Source organism: Rhea pennata, chromosome 1, assembly GCF_028389875.1.
Source record: "Rhea pennata isolate bPtePen1 chromosome 1, bPtePen1.pri, whole genome shotgun sequence".
Taxonomy (NCBI): domain Eukaryota; kingdom Metazoa; phylum Chordata; class Aves; order Rheiformes; family Rheidae; genus Rhea; species Rhea pennata.
Window position 1 is genome coordinate 114,654,802 of NC_084663.1, and position 19,613 is coordinate 114,674,414.

At 41.1% G+C, this 19,613-nt stretch overlaps 1 protein-coding gene across 1 annotated transcript in view; it reads right to left on the reverse strand.

The window, feature by feature from the left end:
- ADAMTS5 (ADAM metallopeptidase with thrombospondin type 1 motif 5) overlaps window positions 1-19,329 on the reverse strand; it is a 43,605-nt gene extending 24,276 nt beyond the window's left edge. Inside the window, exons 1-2 of the mRNA XM_062575447.1 lie at window positions 18,349-19,329; window positions 7,398-7,530 (exon numbers count right to left, since the gene is read on the reverse strand). Coding sequence (XP_062431431.1) covers window positions 7,398-7,530; window positions 18,349-19,329 — 1,114 coding nt within the window. The remainder of the gene's footprint in view (window positions 1-7,397; window positions 7,531-18,348) is intronic.
- Between the last annotated feature and the right edge of the window lie 284 nt (window positions 19,330-19,613).

The following is a 19,613-nucleotide window of genomic DNA, read 5'->3' on the forward strand; positions in this document are numbered from 1 at the left end:
TCTCAAGCAATCACTAAAAGATGTGGTCTTGGAGGTCTGTAGTACTATCCACTACCCTTATCTGTGGAGCTTGTAGAGGAGTATTAATTTTACTGAAAAAGTGGGATATAGCGATTATCACTTTACGTCACTCCAACTCAAGAGTAACTCACAAAGAATAACATTTGCTGCAGTTCATGGTGAATGAATGAACTCTGGGAGAGTAGAGAGTGTAAGTACGAATACATTGCGTTGCCCGCCGGTTATTTCTTGGGAAACTCTGCCTTTCTCTCTCTGCTTGAAGTTCTGTCAGCATGAAAACTACATCACCATACTGGTAATGTTTATCTGCCATGGAGAAAAGCAGTCCCTGCTCTCCCCTGCAATACAGAAGGTATGAGTACAGACACACATGGCCAAAGCTCACTTTGATAACAACCATCATTCTGAAGCATGAGGCAAGACCCGGTTTCACTCTAAATTCCTTTATGATTGCAGAGGCACTGATACCTCACTCTGTACATCTGGCTTTAAGTTACTATGTTTCGGGATTCATTGCAGCTTTTCAAAGCATAGCCCTTGTTTAATGTACCCTTTCGTGAGGTTACTCATACACAAAGGTCAACACAACTCCAGAAAACCTCTGAGACAGCAAAACTCAGGCAATGATGCTGCTATGTCTGAGTCGCTTCCTTAAGTCTCTAGCTGAGAATTTTGCTTTTAATTCCCTTACTTCTCTGTCAGAATTGCTTTACAGCCTGGAAGATGGCAAAGATTCCTAACTGACTCAGACTTAAAAGTAAATGGTAGATAAAGAAAAGCTCATGTATATTCAGAACCTGGGTATTCAATTTTTCTAAATCGTATCCATTTCACCCTTCTGTGTCTCCATTTTTCCAGACAAAACCCATTACAAACTGTCTCAGCTTCACTAAAGAACGATTAGTTTTAATACAACATGTGCAGCAGGTGGAACAATTATTATATATTACGTATAATATTACAAGTTAATAAAAATATTCTTGGGTAAGCCAAGAATTTTTAGCCAAAATTTAAACTGGCATTAACCAGCAACCATCTGTACAGCTCATATTTGTGTTTCAAAACATCAGCTAAAGTTTCAGCCTTACTCTTCACCTCTCATGAAGACTTAGTGCTGAGTCCTTATCTTCTCTTCTTAACCAAAGAGGATATGTTCATGAGAGCTTAATCCATATGCTTTTGCTAGCAGAATTTTAAACAGAACTTTAAAAAAGGTGCAAAGAGAAGAAATTAATTTTCCTGATGTTTGTCTTCAGAGAAGATTTTGACAAGTACAATCTCTCTCTCTCTCTCTTTTCTTAAGAAAGCAATTCTGCCTAATTGTAGTTACCTGGATATTTGTCTAAACTTCATCTGTCACAAAGGAAAAGTAGCCGGAAAGCCAGACATCCTTCACCACTTTTCATGGGCCTATGAGACTCTGTGGCCGTGGCAATGTATACCCCTTGAGATGGAGGGCTACAAAAAATTTGTTCCTGCCAAGCCTGAAGCTTGTTCTTATCTGCTCTACTTTGACAGCCCTAAAATCAAAGGGCGACATGTGGAGCAGCGGCAAACACAAGATGACTGTGAATTTAATTACTTTGAGTGTATACAAAATAAGCATATGGGGTAAAACATGAAACTAGACAAAGAAAGTTTTTTTTGACTCTTCTATAGAAATTTAAAGCAAGACTACTACTTAAATACCAGTCACATTGTTACTGGTTTTCATTTCTTCTGGAGAATGGTCAGAGTTATGTGGTTTAGATACAGAGATTATATAAGGTTAGACACGCTAGGCATGGCCCTCTTTCTGCAGAGGGCTCAGAGTACTAGTTCAGGGTCAGGCTCTGAACAGCTACTTTCAAGTCACTCAGAATTCAATATAATGGTGTATTTCAGTGAATTGCCTGAGTAAGGACCCAAGAGTGATACCTGCCTTCTCAAATGGTTCCTTTCACATAAAATTACACTGTGTAATAAAGCACCAAACTTTGTGCACAGCGCTCATGATATTTTTGTCTTCAATGATGGCAAATGCCACAGAACGATGGCATGTTGAAAAAGTTTCAGTATTAAACATATTATTCTCCAGTTTTGGCTTCTGTATAGTTCCTGGCTATTAAACATGCACATATTTAACAGAGCTGGAGAGGAAGTTGTGATAGCATCACAAAACCATAGAAAATGAGGCTCTGACTGCAGAAAAGCCATCATGTTGTTCCCACTACCCTAGGACCAGGTACCAGGACCAGGTACCCCCAAGCCATGTTGGACAGACGTTTTCCGAGGCTGCTCCTGCAAACCTCCAGCAACGGAGATTCCACAATCTCCCCAGGCAGTTTGCTCCTGTGCTTAACTGTCCTCATGGTTAGATGATTTTGGCTAACATTTAAAGTGAATCCCCCCTGCTGCAGTTTAAGGTCATTTTCCCTTGTACTATCCCAGGTGGACATGGAGAATGATTTACTACCTGTGTTTTTGCAACTATTTTTAACATATTTGAAGACTGCATTTGTCTCCCTTCAGTCTTCCCTTCTCTACAATAAAATCACATGAAAGAAGATGAAGAAAATTAATAAACAGAGGTTTAATTAGCTCTTTGTTTCAAATTTTAAGTTACATTCTGAAAATAAAATACTGGAAAGAACATCAGTAAACTACGTAACTCAGAGGGATACAAGCAGGAGTAGCAGGCCAGCATGACTACATAACAGAGAAAAAGGAACTTTGCAAAAGATCAAATGAACACTAAGACTCTGAGCAAAAAGGCAGATCTGTATCTCTTATTTCAAAAAAAAAAAGTGTTCTGTAAGGCTGATGGAAAGAACAAAGATAAATATAATTTAAGAATACCTTTGCAAGTTATTAGGCTCATGTAACCCATACTGAACTAAACCAGAGCTTTGCCTGCTTACAGACTGCAGGAAGAATGCTTTTGTATTTAAGGACTGGATTGAAACTCAAGAGACAAGTTTAATTCTTGGCTTTCCCTGAGACTTCCTATGTGATTTGGGCAAATCACTAAATCTCTGTACTCCAATTACGCATTGACAGAACGAGCAGTAGCTCCACTTCTTCTCTCTTGAACTCTTCCCATTTCATTTTTCCGTAGACAATGAGCCCTTTAGGATGTGGGCTGTCTGCACTGAAGCACGCGAGACTCCAGCACAGCAGGGGCTGAAGTCAGCAGAAGCTTCTGAGCACTACTGCATCCCTAAAGGCAACGGGAGGCTACAAAATATGGATCTGTAATGTATAAGGTATATCCTGTCAGAAATGTTAAGTATCAACTTCAAATTGATTTCCTGTGTCTTTTAATGGTGTCAGATCATGCTTATCTTCAGGCGGCACACAGGCTGTCTTATACGTCAATATTGTAAAAGGAACAAATCCTCAAAAAAAAAAAAAAAAAAAAAAAAGACTGAGTACTGGAGTAAGTATTAAACCTATCTACTTCTATTTCCTGGCAGTTATTTTAATAGTTGATATATGGAAGAGTAATATGCCAGCACGGTCACATAAGAAAAAAACAACCTAGAAAAAGGTTAAATAAATGTTGAGACTGAGGGCAATTACGGATTCTTTAATGTTTTTTTTCCAGACATCTCTGTGAACTAGGAAGGTGTGCGAAGTATTGAAGCCTCATTATTTTACAGACCATGGGCTGATGATCACAAAGACTTAGACAACATCCACAAATCACGCTCAAGCTAATTCAGATATCCTAGCAAAGCTAAAGAGGTTTAAAGTCACAAAAGACACCAACATGGCACAACATGGAGCTGAACTCAGGAGTTCAGGCAAGAATTCAGAAGATTTGACAACCTTCATTAAGGTAGAAATGTTCAGGAAATTAACTCTAAATTGACAGAGCCAAAATAATACGGAAGCCTTAATGTTTAAAAAGCTTTCCACTTACCTCTCCAATAGAAACTACTTTTAAAATTCTGTTTTCTTTACCAATGAAGGATCTAGTATCTAATTGCTCCCAGAACTCTTTCATTTTAATCAAGATGTTTTAAAACTTCAACAAGAGAGTAACTCACTTCAGTTGTCACTCCATCAAGGCACATCAAGGCACATGTCATTCACCTATTGGCATACCAATAACCTATTGGTTATTGTTTGTTGGCCAACCTATTTGGCCTTTTCATGATTCTTTCTGGAACATGTCTATTTGTCATCTTCTTTCTATTTGTATAGCATGACAGTAATAAAACTACTTTTGTGACAGTAGAGCTGCTGTCTACACTGACAGCACTATGTCCCCCGCAAGAAAATAACCACATAAGGCTTCAGCATTAGTGGCAAAATGTTTTTATAGGCTGTGATTTAAAAAATAACATTCATGCTATTTGCACTGCTTCCTTTTACTCTAGGGAGAAATTGGATTATTGCTTTCAAAGATACAAGGCCTCCTTATCAGTATTGTTTTTTGTTGTATTATCCCCATTTTCTGCACTTGACACAAATCATTCCAGATTTTCCTATACACAGTTAGGACTAGATTCAGATCTTTGCCAGTCTTTACAGATCAGTCTTCTCCGTATCTTATCAACTGTCAGCTAACCAGTGTACAAAGAATTTGGTTGTATCTACTTCTTTCTTTGCTTTTGTTTATAGCTCTTTGGAGGTTTTGCCTACTGTTGCCACTCATTCATAGTCTTCCTTTCAAAAACCACTGGTCAAAATTCATCTGTTTTATTTGAATAAATAAAATAAAGATCTGAGGCATGATGTGGTAGAAACCTTGGCAGCAGAAGCGGCAGGCTTTATTCTGTAGCAGGCTGCTTTTTGGCTTCCTGTACACGTATCCCACCTGAACCCTTGGGTTGTTCATCATCCCGTTAGGCTGAGCTGCAGTTTCATATTATTTGGTTGTCCTCCAGAGAAAGAATATGATCTTGAAAAATGCTCTTGAATCCTTCAGTAAGGAAACAGGAGCGTTCAGATCCCCTTGAAGTCAAAGTGAGGACACACAACTGTTCTCAGGATCAAGTCCACATTAATGATACTGCATCTACTACAGGGCCGCACACGACAGGGCTGTGTAAAAAACTGCAGACAGCAACTCCATTTTGCTTAGTGGCTCCCCTTACTCATCCTACACACAGAAAGGAGCAGCCAGGTTTATAGCCCTTAGAGTCCCCTCTGCATCTCCTACTCTGCAAGGTGAATTCCACTGAATAACTAAGTTGCTGTAAACTGAAACCTACACCCTACCCACAAGACAGGGGGGTCTTTTAAGACTCCAAGATTGTAGGAAGAAATCTGGTCTCCAACCAAAATAAAGCAAGGCTTTTCCCAAAGTGCTTAACTAAAGGGTATCCATGCCACACTTTTATTTTTCATCCTTCCTTGACCTTTAATTTAATGTAAGTACTCAAAATAAGCAATTTTAGCTATGTTTTCTTCTCAACTTCTCCCACTTTGGGCCACACACACAAAGATCATTCTGTGACTTGACACCCCTCCTTTCTTAAAATCTTATGGTGAGGAGAAAAAAAGGGATGTTATTTTAAAAAACCTCAAACTCAAGTTTTTTTGTCCATTAGGGTACTTATTTGTCCAACTGTTTCAATTCTTGCCTTTTTTATATTGAAAATTATAGCTTTTATGGATTTTTGTAAACTTCTAGGTATGAAACTGGCTTTTTTCAAAAACGCACTTTGAGATCACTAAAAATAATTCACTTGTATTTACATTTTTGTTGTATGAAGTTTAAGATAATAATATGCCTACTTACTGCTATCTTTATTGATCTATGTCCTTTCTTTTTTGATGTATGAAAAAGGGTATTTATTGCTGATAAAATGGTAGTTGAGACGTATTAACGACCTCACCACACAACACACACATCAATAGTAGCATCATAAGAAGGTCCCTCATCCAACCTTGCCAACATCCACTAACCTTCAGCAGTATGTACCACTTCTGGAGGTAAGAAGATAACAAGCAGTCCCTCTGACAGACTGGCCTTTGTATGATAGGTTAAGTTTGCCAGTGTACCTATTTGCCCCAGTTCCAGACCAGGTTCGGGATGGGTCATTAGCTTCACAGCATCCAGGATTGATGCCACTAAACTCATGTGATGTTGTTATATTCAACTCGTTGTTGTACCTATCTCCAAATGCTCTGAATTAGTGATTTCAGAAGGCTTTCTCTTTTACTACCAAAGCATTTTGTTTATTAAGAAAATTTCAGGTTTGGGGACTCTTTCTGTCATAATATTTTGTACTTTCATGCTGCAAATGACCCCTCCAGCCACCAGATTCCATTTCTTCGTGGTAACTTAAGAGTAGTAGATTTAGGATCCTTAAACATTGATGCCAACTGCTTTTTCAGATGTGGTGACCTCTGATTGTTGAGACAGGCATGTACACTGCCCAGAACTCTGAGGCTCTACCTGCTAGCTAGCTGAAAACTGAACTACTGCAGTGATACTCCCAAAGAAAACTTTACTTTGGTTTGGCATGAGGTACTGGCTCATTCAGAAACTGGCTCTCTCTGAAAGTCCCCCTTTCCTTGTTATTTCCTTCCAAGAATGTTAAAAAAGAAAAAGAGACTGTTTTCCACTTTTAAAGTGCTATTCACTCACTAAAACGAATAGCCTTCATATTTCTTGTGAACACAGCTCACAAAACATTAGTAAATTAAGAACAATCAGGATGGCAGCAGCCTCTCTCAAGGAATATATCATGACAGATGTAACATCCCGTAAAATAAGCTTTCTTCTACCACTAATTCTGTCTTAAATCCTTCTGAAGGGGACATGCAAGGCTTCTACAGTAAATTCACTAAGACTGAAACTGGCACAGAATTAAATATTTTTTTTGCCCAAATCTCTATCACCTAAAAACTGTTTCATTGACTCTAGGATTCACACCAGTACCACATTCTACCATAAAGGTAGAATTTCAATAATATATAAAGAAGATCAGAATGCTGTTTTCTCCACAAAACATTTATCTGCAGAGAATGTATCACCCCAAGTAAATGTTTTGAAACAATAGACCCTGCCAGTAGTTCAAGAAGGTGAGTTATTTTCCACTGTATATGAACTAAACGCATGTTCAGTACAATAGACGGGCCGAACGCTTTCTCAACAGGGACACGTATTGACATTTTTGGACAGTAGCAGCAACCTTTGAATTTTCACTTCAACTACTGCTTAAAAATGACACTGTTAGAAAGGAAACACCTACTGTGCACCTTCACTTGCCTTCTGATCCCTTATTAGTTAACCCTGAAGTGCATATGTATACAGTCCTAATCCCCAAGTGAGTATCTGGACCAGGGGAAATCTGGAATTAATTGTGAAGTATTTTGGTTACTAATGCAGCTGTTACAAGTGTTTGATTTGGCAAGGGAACAGAAAAGGCACTGCATACCAATTTCGTGAGCCACTGTAAAAGCTGCATGGAGGCCGTCATCTTCAATCACTGCACAGCTGCGCTCAGGAGAGCATATGGTCCCAACGTCTGCCATTCCCAGAGTATCACATGAATGATGCCCACATAAATCCTGCCCAGGAAAGGAAAAAAAAAATCATTAAAATAAAATTTTACATCTGTAGGTAACAACAAGTTAGTCACCAGCCTTTTGCAAACAGGAAGATTAGGATAAAAACAATATTAGCTTCCATCTAAAGATCTTAGTGCACTTTAAAAGCATGATGACACAATCCTACCCCTGCTAGAGTCAGCAAGAATCTTCTCATTGACTTTAATGAGATTTGGATAGAACTTGTAATTAAATATTGTTATTTATATTTGTATTTCTGCAGTGCATGCAGAGGCTCCAACTTGCACTAAGCTGAACATACATGTACTGAACATACATGTAGTAGAAACATTTCTTCACTGATGATAAAAATATTAGAGAGATTCTCTGTTTGTAGGAGGTGAACCAAGGCACAGAGAGAAAGGTTCAGATTCCTCTAACCAGAACATTACCTTTCTTTTCTAAAGACTAATCTTATACTCGTGCCTAAAGAAGTGAGATATAGCAATATATCTCACTATAGTAATATATGTAACTATATACTATAGTAATAGTATAATATATATATATATATATATATATATATATATATATAATATAGAGTTATATAGTAAAATCTCATGCCACACCTGTAAAATAGTATAATGATTAATAACGTATTGCCCAACACACCAGGTATTTAAGCAGTTTTCAAAGGTTGCTTAAGAGTCAGTGATAGGGTAGAGCATGAAAAGCCCCTTGATTTCTAGTGTTAATAGCACAATAACTGTATTACATGCTCTCTACTTGTAGGTATGGGGTCTTCCTAAAAACCATGCAGGCGACATAATAGTTTTGATTTTTTTTTCCATTCCAGAACACAAAGAATAAAGAAAAAAAATAAAAGAGCAGTTTGGTCAGACATACCGCATTTTAATAACCAGTAATAACTTTTCAATATTTCTCCTGAAGCAGAGGGAAGAATACTAGTCATAATTGACTGGACACTTTTTTATGTTGAGAGGGAAAAGTAGGTACTATGCCTATCTGGAACATGCCTAAACATTTCATTGTGATGGAGGGAAAATGTCACTTTCAAGACATGTCAGTATTATCATATGTCCTTGTCAAAATGATCTGAGAACTACTTTTTCCCCCTCAAATGATACCTTCCAAGCATTGTTACGGCCTCCCTCCTCCCTTCATATCTCCCATAAGAAAGCATTTCTTTCATGAAGCCTTTGACAACTAATCCATCTCAAAGATAGATAGACTGAATGAGGCTCCTGGTAAAAAAATGTTCACTCACACATTCATTTTAAATTTTTAAATAAACAATTTTAAACTTAGACAAACTTGAAAATGCATGGATTGAAATCTCACTGAAGTGGAAAAAAACTCACACTGAGTTCATAGATACAGAACTTCTCTTTACATAACATAGAAAAGTCTAACTAGATATTTTTTCAAGATCTAATAAAGGAAATTTCAAGCTAAAATAACTAAATAATTTAGTAATACTACATATAAAGAGTAAGAATTTCAGGATCAGATATCAAGACTTTGCTGCAGACTTTGCCAGTGGCTCTGTATGGATTATCAGAAGACGCAGAATATGGACGCTCATATTCAAGTACTTTTAGAAGGAATGTATTTTTTTTCCAAATTTTATTTGGGAGAATATGATTATTATCATTTTTAACCTCTCTGGACCAATACTGGAAAAGGTGCTAAGCGAGGTTATGTTACTATTTCATCTAATCATCTGGGACATATTTGACAATGAAGAGGCAATACTTAAATTCATATTACATTTACTTAGGTTCATACCCATTTAGCCTTTTTTACATCATTTCTGAACTGGCCATTTGAATCTAAGGGTACATTTTATATACAGCAGTTGTAACTGGTTTATCTAGAGCAGCATAGTTCTAGTAACAACACACAAAAAAATGCAGGAGCATAATACTAATATATATATATATATATATATATTTATGGAGATGCAACCAATACATAGATTTTTTATGGAGTGTAAGCTATACAGAAAGTAAGACACCTTTACACCAGTGTAACTTTAACTGAATCCACACAAGCTGTTAAACTGAGATTCTTACACTAGTACCAAAAAGCACACAAATCAGAAAGTAGCTTATTGGAGGAGGTCTAAATTACACTCACGCAGACAGTGGCAAGGATGGTATAAAACACATTAATTAAGGCCCTCTCTCTACATGCAGATTCAGAGCCATTTGGGCTACTTTTATATGTAGGGTGTCATTTTTACTTACACATTTACATCAGTGCTACTCTCAAGTATGGGAACAATTGTATCAGCACACGGTAGTCTTAGGCCAGTGCGTGACTCATTTCCGTCTACATACAAAAAGAAGCTATGGCAGTATCAGAACCAGCATTTACATGGACCCAGCTGGATCTCATAACGATTGCCTTGATTTGACATCACAAGAATAATCAAAATCTTTCTAAGCAGGGAATTTTATAAACATCCATTAGAGTCGATTCTGAATGGATCTTTGGGTCTGCAAAATATGACAGGGACAGTAATGGTAATCAGCCACTGACTGATCTCGGCTAGTTAGTAGTATTACTACCTTAATTCCCAAAGCTATGCACAGAGGCTGCACTACACCACGTTCACCAGACAGCAAAAGACAGGTGGGGATATATGCAAGCAATAAAGGATACCACAGTGTTTTGTTACTTTTCATGTTACTGACACTGCATCACTCTACATGCCCTGTGTTTCTCAGAATTTCAGTCACTTCATCAAATTGTTTCTCCACTTTCATAATTTCCCCGAGTATGACATATATCTGAACAACTCAACATAACTTTCAAGGTAGCACTCATTTGCATGACTATTGGTCTCAGTCAAAAACAAAGCAGGCTTCACATTTTCTTTAAGTCCTTCTTTACGCACAACTGAACTTCAGGGCAGATAAAATGAATTTCTGGAAGGCGTATTCCTTACTGGTCACTGTAAGAAAATCCCAAAGCTGGAGATAAATGATTTTGAAAATTGCTCATCTGTAAAATTACCTAGCTCCTCTGACACTTCCTGGGCTGGTAGAATACAGCTGTCCTTGGATGGTGGGAAGAAGGTGGGACCATAGATGCCCCACAAGGGGGAAGAAGAGAGAAAAATCACATGTGCACAGAGAGCAGTGGACAGTGATAGGTGAAAAGTGCCTTTCCTTCAGCCAGGGGAGTGAGCACAGCTGCACCACTCCCCCAGTGACCGAGAGGGACCGCAGGGGCACCTCGCAGCCTCTGTTTCTGAATTTGAGCAGGGCAGATGCAGAGGAAGGTTGCAAAGGAGCTGGCATCCTGGAAACAGAGACTCAAAATATTTTCTGGTCTTAGCTTCTTTGTATGTAGTTGTTCTTGGAGGAATGTCTACGGGTTGCCCACCTGCAAACCGAATGGGGAGTGGGTTGGCTAAGTTTTGAAAAGAGAGCGTACACAGAGCCATCTGGTTTTCTCTGCAGGCTTCAGTGCTCAGTGACTGAGTGGGGATGCACCTTTTAAGCTAATGCTGACATTATCAATATTCACTTAGGCAGATCGTTAAAGACTCAGCTCCATTATGTTCTCAACTCATAGGCTCATTTACTCTCATTTTTTCTTGTCCCTCAGACATGATTTGAGCTTAATATATTTCTATTTATAGGATTGCATGGCATATATTATACACATAATGTAAACGTATTAAGTGGCATCTCTGAGACAAATATTCTGAAAATTTTGCTTTTAGGTGTTTTCTTTCTTAATTCACCATTCCCTGGTTATGTGGTCTTTCCCAATAGCATGATTTTGAGTGATATAATCGAAAACCGCACCTCCTTCCATTTCCTTGACTGAAATCTTTAGGGTAAAATTTCTTTTGACTTATACTTCCTGCAGCCTTACCAGCCATGGATGGTTTGTTACCCGCATCAATACCACATTTAACATTTACCACATTTTTAGCTTTCCTGAGCAGTTTTGGAAAGTAGTCTCAGACTCCTCTGAAATAAAGTTTCTAGTAGTACATTAAAAGTTTTTATTGCCCTTGAAATCTTTTTTTTCTTAATAACAGGCCTGATGTAGTGATGCCATCTAATAAACCCATGGGGATCTCTTCAATTTTTCAAACTCCAGCAAATGTACTAAGAAAGCAGGTGCTCACATGATCCTTAAAATTAGTTTCCAACAATTACTTCCATTTAAAGAGTTAATCATTTTTTCAGATTTCATTTAATTGTCTCCAAATAGTGGTGGAAGCATCTAAGAATAAGCACTTCTCGCTATTTCTAAAGAATGTCTCTGGCCTTTGATCTAAACTACAGTAGTTTCAAAATAGAAGAATGAATAGGAAACGCATTTGCTACACAGGAGACAATAGACGTTAAGCCTTTAGCTTTGGCAAAGGAATGACTTAGGAAAAATGAGCTGTACATCATAGGACTGGTAGTTAATTAGACAGCTCATTGAAGGCCAACTTTTCTTGGCATTCTTAAGTGCATCAAGAACAGCTGGCTGTTTGCCATATATACGTGGCATTGTAGTGAATGAAGATCGCTGCCCTGGCTCCCTACTGAAGCGGTTAATTTATTTTACCTGAAATTCTTTGATTTGTGCAGTAAGCTTAAAAACAAGAATAAACTGTTCACTGAAACCTGATATTAGACTGAAGCCTGTGGACTGGATCCAAAACAGGATTTAAGCACCAGCAGGGACAGTTGGGTAGAATGAAAGCAGTAAGTAATTGGCTCACATGTCCTCTGGTCTTTAAGTTACCTATCCTTCACAGGGCTTGCAGTGTGTGACCTTATGGGCCCCAAAGTGCCACAGTTTTACACTGCTGAGCAGTTTAGCTTACACTAAAGCCTGATTAGCGTCCTGATACATGATGCTTCCTCAGCCTTTGTCTGCCGAGGGAACCCAAGCCAACAGGCTTTCTCAGATCTGACCTAAAAGAAACCAGCAGGGTTAGGCTAACAAACATCACCTTCTTTCAAAGCACAGCTAACAGCCTTTACATCTCTGTGTGTCTCTTTGTAGGTGTTTGTTTGTTTTCTGGTTTCTTTACAACAGTCTAGCAGCTAAAGCCTTTGCTCAATAAGATGATGATCCAGCTTCAAATTCATTTGGTGGATAAGGGTACTTGGAAGTATGTTCTTTAAAAGAGCGTCCTAGCCACCAGGTGAGGTCTCTTGAGAAGGTATGTGCACCTCAGCGTGCGAAGGCGCTTGGGGCTCCTGCCGCTGCCCATATGCCAAGGTTTCTGTGGACCAGACTGCATCTACTGCTTACGTGCTTACGGCACTCGGTGAGGGAACTTCATTTTTGGTCCCTGTTCCTCAAACTACTTCTGTATTTTGTGCTGAACAGTCCTTTGCTAAATTACAGAAACAGTTTTCTTCCTACGCACTGGGAACGCATGCCTTCTTGCTCTAAGCAGGGCACTCCAATCGGCGGTTTCAGGCCATGATTTCTTTCTCACCAAATGAATCTTGAATTACTTGCTAAATAGTGTCACCGCTTCAGTCAGAGGGGTGGAAAGTTTTCTTAACACCTGGAACAGCTTCCAGCCCCCGGTTAAGGACCTCTCCAGGGAGGTGGGCGATATGGACTTGAAATCCATCAAGTGGAGGAAGGAATTAATATGACTTTCCAGCTTCCTGCACAAGTGTTTCAACCACAGATACATAAAAGGAGGGTGGAGTCATGCGGTATTTGGGATCTACAAATCTAAATTCCTGTGCTTGACTGCAAAAAATAGATGAAAGTTTATTAACTTTTCAGAAACTTGAAACGGTGCATTTTGAGAAAAACGTGCATTTTGAGAAAAATGTTCTTAAAAAGAAGATAGAAGTACTAAGGTTCATCCAAAGAAAAGGGGTTACTGATATCGTCCCAGGAGTGCCTTACATTCAGAAGGCAAAAAGAATGTAACACTGCAATCAACAGTCCAAAGAAAGGTATACTGGTAGTTAGGGCTAACTGGTGAACAAAGAAATTAGGCAATGATCTATTTTACCCCTCAACTGATAGCATGAAATTTAAAGAGAGACCATAAAAGCCCCAGTGCTGGAACACTGCCCTGGAGGGAGCTTGCTGCAAAAAGCTGTGCTCCTGAAATGCTGGTGGGCTGCTCATCAGGATGTCCAGATCAGGGCACCAGGGTGAGGGCCTGACCATCATTGTAAAGTGAGGAAGGACTCTAGCCAGGCTCACTGAGACAGTGGACAAGGAAAAACATTTAACTTGCCTAACCCATAATTCTTTTGTGGAGAAACTCCACATAATCTCCATAGATTAGTATGGATCATGCCAGTTCTCCCACACAAATAAAGTCCCACTTTATTTTCCCAGAGGACATCTTCTAAATACATTAAAATTGCAACAAGGTTGGTGAAAAGGCTATGAAAGTGGGAGGGACTTCACAGTATAATTTCTTCAGAGTAATAATAGCAAATATTAGTGAAACATATTCTACTGACAGTTGGTACAGTGACCTGTTTCACTTATATAAGGATAATAATTGGGATGATATGATAATGTTAGGAAAGAAAACAAAGGAAAAAAATGAAAGAACCGGAGCCAAAGAAAGCATATACGCTACTCAATGAAATTATCATCTATTGAGCTGAGATAATCCAAAACTCGCTGTTAAATTTCAACAACACTGTTGGATGGACTGTTCAACTAAGTCACACACATAAGATCCATATAATTACTGTATGGAAAAAGGCAGGACAGTGGCCTTTGGCTCTAGGATGATTTTTTTGTTATATCCAGGCATGATAGTCCTATTACTACACTTACAAGCACTTAGGGAAGTATTTCTCCTGTTCTTGTTGCCTATATTTGCTGTGAGAAATGACTATTTTAATTTTCATATACTTCAGAATTAGGGAGAAAGGGCAGGAAGAGAACTGGATTTTCTCCAAATGCTTTCAAAAGTTCACTTGAAATTTAACTAAGGGTCACTAATGAAACAGATTGGGTGACTTCTACAGGATAATTACAGGGAAGGTTAGATCTCAGGAAAAAGCAGTTTGAGTTCAAGTACAGTTTGCAATTCATATCTAACAGATGTTATCACTGTGATAATTAATCTGGAGTGCATTTTTTGTGTCAATAAAAAAAACGTAAGGCAGAAAATAACTTCTTTCTGGCTTCAGAGAACTGTTCACAATCAAAACTCTAAATTTGCTGTTGACTGCATTGACATTGAGAACAAAGGGCGCTAATCTCCAAGGGAAAGGCAGTCCACGAGCTCTACTTCTTCTTTCCCATCACACAACCACTCTTCTGCCTCCACACAGCCAGGAGGACCCACCTGGCCACCAGACGACCTAAATCCTTGCATCGCCATATTCAGGTTTGCGTAAGACACACTGAGGATGCATGTGGCCTAATGATTTACAACTATTGCCAAGGTCTCAACCACAAAGTAGAATACACGGGGATCCCTGTATTCTCTGAGGCTGTAAAGACCAACCCACCTTCCTGAGAGCTTTTACAGGATTTATTAAAAATTTATCACTTTCTATGACATTTTGGTACTGATAATCCAGTCCGCTATCAAACTCATAGTCATGGTTATAGTGGGTAAAAATGATGGCTCAGGATTCCTGGGAAAATATATTTCTCTTCATTAGATTTTGAAAATTTAAAATACTCACCATGTAATCCAACGGAGTTTCTGCAATATTTAGGGATATATAACTTCTGTGCCTATCACAGGTTCTTACAATTTCCTTTATGAGTCGTAATACTGACACATTACTAAAGTTTTCCCTGTAGTAAGAGTATATATACGATTCACTACAGCTAATGGATACAGTTATATGCTCCTTGCCATCATTGATAGCAATATATAGAGGGAATCAATGTCAAAATAGTTTTAACACCCTTTGCCTACATCACTACAAGCTGACCTCATGTCTTTATTTATTTACTATTTACTTTATTGTGTCCTGCAGTATGATTGCTTTGAAGTCCTTACCAAATCAAATGACATACAGACTAAACAAATCTTTTTTACATGGGAAATACTTGTAATATGAACGATGATGATGACACTTTGAAGTTCTTGTGCTAATTTTAAAAGAGAGATGCCAGTATATTTAGTATATTCACTCTATCAATGCTTATTAATTTATCTTTTGGTGTCAAAAATAGCATCCAAGTAAATGTCACACCAGAATGAAGATAATTATTATGTTAGAGACCTGTATGGCAACAGGCATGCATAATTTAGATTCTAACTACACATAAACAGTTACATGCAGCTGAGGACACGTGTTCGGCTGACAAATGATTTGCAAATATTATTCTGTTGACGCAGAGACACAAAGTTCAAGGTGGCCTCAGTAAGTAAACAAAGATGGAAAATGTACCTCACACTTTAACTCCATGCCTGAAAAACAAGCCATTTAGAAAAAGACATCTGGATGTACAAAAATTAGCTTGATGGTATTCAAAGCCCAACAAAACACGAAGGGAGCCATGGCTTGGCGTCTAGTAGCTAGGCAACGAACTTCATACATTCAAAACATAGTTGTAAAAGTTGGATCCTCCTGCCAGTTGCTGCTAATCTCATTGAAAAGCTAAACTGGAAAAAATCTCTTTTTAATTCAAAATGGGGCTGTTTTCTGTGTGAAGCATCTCTGATCATTTTTCTTTCTTTAACCCTTTTAATGTTTATATTCTATCATGTGCCAACAGTCTCATTTTGACATTTTGAGTGTAAGCATATAAAAATGGTGTGGATTCACACATACTCCCTACAAAGAACATCTATGAATACATGCACTAAGAAACTACAAAGTCTTGCTCTTATTGAGTCAAACCCCCTCTCAAGCCACCCCAGTGAGTTTGAAATACAAGGCCAAATAGTCTGCTTCTCCACACAGCACACCATTAAAATAGATTAAGTTATACTGAATTACACTCTGACAAGTGAATCCAGTAGTTAAGCATGCTAAGATACAAACTAAGCAAACTGAAACCTATGCTCTCTTTCTTGCAAAGCATTTATGTCCTTAAGTAACTTTGCAAATAATATTGGTATCTTAAGAGTGGAAGGAGACCACAGGAACTGTAACATTTTGTTAATTCTGTACACATCCACACAAAGTAGGTCTACACACATAAGAAAAATTACTTGTGAATCTCTGAAAGTAGATTACTGATCAGCACACTCTTATTTTGGTGCGAGGGCATCCATGCAAAGAATTAAAGATAATGACCTGTAATGCAAGTGTGCTTCAAATTCACATTCTATCTTAATCCAAATGAACTTTCAAGTGTTACTGAATAGCTATGCATTGCACTCATTATTAACAATTAATATTAAAATTCACTATCTTAACCCACCCTAAGAGTCTCTGAATTGTGATGAACCCCATGGAAATAAAATGGGAATATTGGCAGAGAAATACACTCTTTAATGAGAGAGTGATGGATTCTGGCCCAGGCTTAATTAATAAGCCATTAAAAGGACTGTTTGCAGTAAAACAGAAGAGCACTCTGACACAGCCTAGGTAGCTTGCTTTCATTCAGATTATAATGATAAAAAATGAAAGCTTACAAATTGAACAGATGGGTTTTAAACTGCTAAAAAAGGCTCCTGCTGCACAAGTGATGCCTGACTGACACAGAACCTAATGTTTCAACTATTTACAGCTATAAAAGCAAGCCTGGAGCTTCCTCCCACCTTCTGGAGCAACTCCTTCCACAAACCATCCAAAGCATCCTTTTTGGCAGTCTTCTGTGATGTAGAAAAGCAGGAGAACTCAAACTAACGGAAAGTCATGCAGTTATTTTTTTCGTACTTGGGGAAGAAAAAAAAACCACCACCAAACCGCCGAAGGGATATTCTTACAGAAGAACCTCATTGCATAAACTGTGCCACATGTCTGCTAGAGCAATGTCCCTTAATGACCTCTACCAAGGCAAATAATTAGCAACCAGGCAGGCAGTGATGCATGGCTCTGCATGGGTAAGACTGGCAGGATCAGACTTGCAGCTGCTCAGGACGCCCATTTTTCACTCGAGGAACAAGAAAGAGGCTGCATCCCCTTCCCACCGCCCGACATACTGAACTTGTGCAGCTCTGTTTACCTGTGGTTTACATTTACGTCCTAGCCTTGAACCACAAGTGTTGCCGGCTTCCAGTTTAGCAAAGTTATTCTTTCTTGCTGGGAAAAGCATGTCAACAGACTCGACAAGTCGCGTGCTCTTTTAAGGTGTGCTCCATTAGTTTTGCTCACAGCACATATTAACTCAGGGGGAGTAATTCAGCTTGGGGAGCGCTATCAGCTCTCAGTGCGGACCATTTCCCCAAGGGGAAGGGAGATGTGTATAGAACAGCTCACTGGGAAAGGAAACGACGTCATCTCTCAAACAGAGATAAGTTAGGTGGTCTCAGCCATGTCCCTCATGGTGACATGTCTAGATCAAGCAAATTAACACTGCGGCGCAACCCTGGCAGAAGTCCCAGCACTGCAGCCAGCAAGATGACTGCAGACCTGCACGTGGTGTCGCCTTGCAGTTGCTAATGGGGTAGGGCAGGGACAACATAGGTTTATCAGGTGCTTGACCTGCACTTGCCCCTGGCAGAGCCATGTGAAGGGACTTGTCCCCAAGATGCACAGCAACCCAAAGAAAGGCCAAGGAGGTGATGGGACAGGCAACCACTGGGCAAAACCTGGGCTCACCAGATCTCCCACCAGTACGGGCAGCATGTGGGACCGGCAAGCAGGAGGGCTGGTGAGGTGACCACGACACAGCCCATGGGGGCATCTCGGCGGCAGGGATGGAGCAAGGGGGGAGCCAACCTACCTCACGGGTGAAGAGGATGGCGGCGTCGTAGTGCTCGTCGTGGTCATCGTCAAGGCGGTTGTGCTGGTGCTGCCACTTGCAAAAGTTCTTGAGGGTGGCGGCGGCGTTCCTGGTGACCTCCAGCCCCTTGTCCTTCTCGCCCAGCGCCACCACCTTCACCACGGCCAGCCGCACGTGGTTCTCCAGGCTGGCGTGGGCGTAGAGCCGCGAGGCGATGGTGGCCAGCGTGAGCAGGTAGTGCTGCAGCCCCTTGCCGTACTGCCGCCCCATGGAGGCGTCGGCCACCAGCAGCAGCTCCACCTGCCGGGCCCGCGAGACCGAGCGCCGCCGCCGCCGCCGCCGCCGCTCCGACGGGCCGCCCCGCGCCGCCGCCGCCGCCTGGGGCCGCGCCGGGTCGCGGGTGCCGCAGCTGGGCCGCGCCGGCACCGTCTCGAAGCTGAAGCGGTGGCGGCGGAAGAGGTGCGGGGCGCGGTCCGGGCCCTCGCCGTAGATGCGCGGGGGGACGGGCGCGGGCGCGGAGCGGCGCGGCCGCGCCGGCCGCACGGTGTAGCGGGCGCGGCGCACGGCGAAGTAGCCGTCGAGCCCGCCGCAGAGGTTGAAGACGGCCAGCGAGCGGGGGCTGCCGTCCACCGTGCCGCGGTAGTAGCAGCGCGCCGGCCCGCCGGCCGCCGCCGCCGCCGCCGGGTCGCGCTCCAGGTCGAGGAGGAAGCGCTGCCCGCCGGCGTAGAGGACGTACCCCGCCTTGCCGCCCCCCGCGTAGGTCGGGTCGAGGCGCCGCACGACGCCGCTGGCCCCGCGGGGCGGCGGGGGGCGGCGGGGAGGTCCGGGGGCAGGGCCGGGCCGGGGCGGCCGCGGGGCGCCGGGGGGCGGCGGCGGCGCTTCGTCGTCGGCAGGTGCCACCGGAGGCGGCGGCGGCGGCGGCTGGGCCAGGGCGAGGTGCAGCTCCGCGGCCAGCAGCAGGGAGACAAACTTCAGGAGCATGCTTGCCTCGCCGTCAGTGGCAATTAATAATAGGAACAGTGATGATGATGATGGGGGGTGAAGGACGGGTGAAGAGAGCCGGTGCAGCAACGTAGTTAAGGGAAGGGGAGAAGGGGGGAAGGAGGGGAAGAGGAGGGAAAAATAGAAGAGAGAAAAAAAAAAAAAAAAAAAAGAAGAGAAGAAAAGAAAGTTCTGCCTCCCGAGGTTGAGTCAAGTGTGAGTGGGAGAAACAAAAATGTCAACAAAAGCAGCTCGCGTGTGAACTTTGTGTTTCTCTGCAGGGA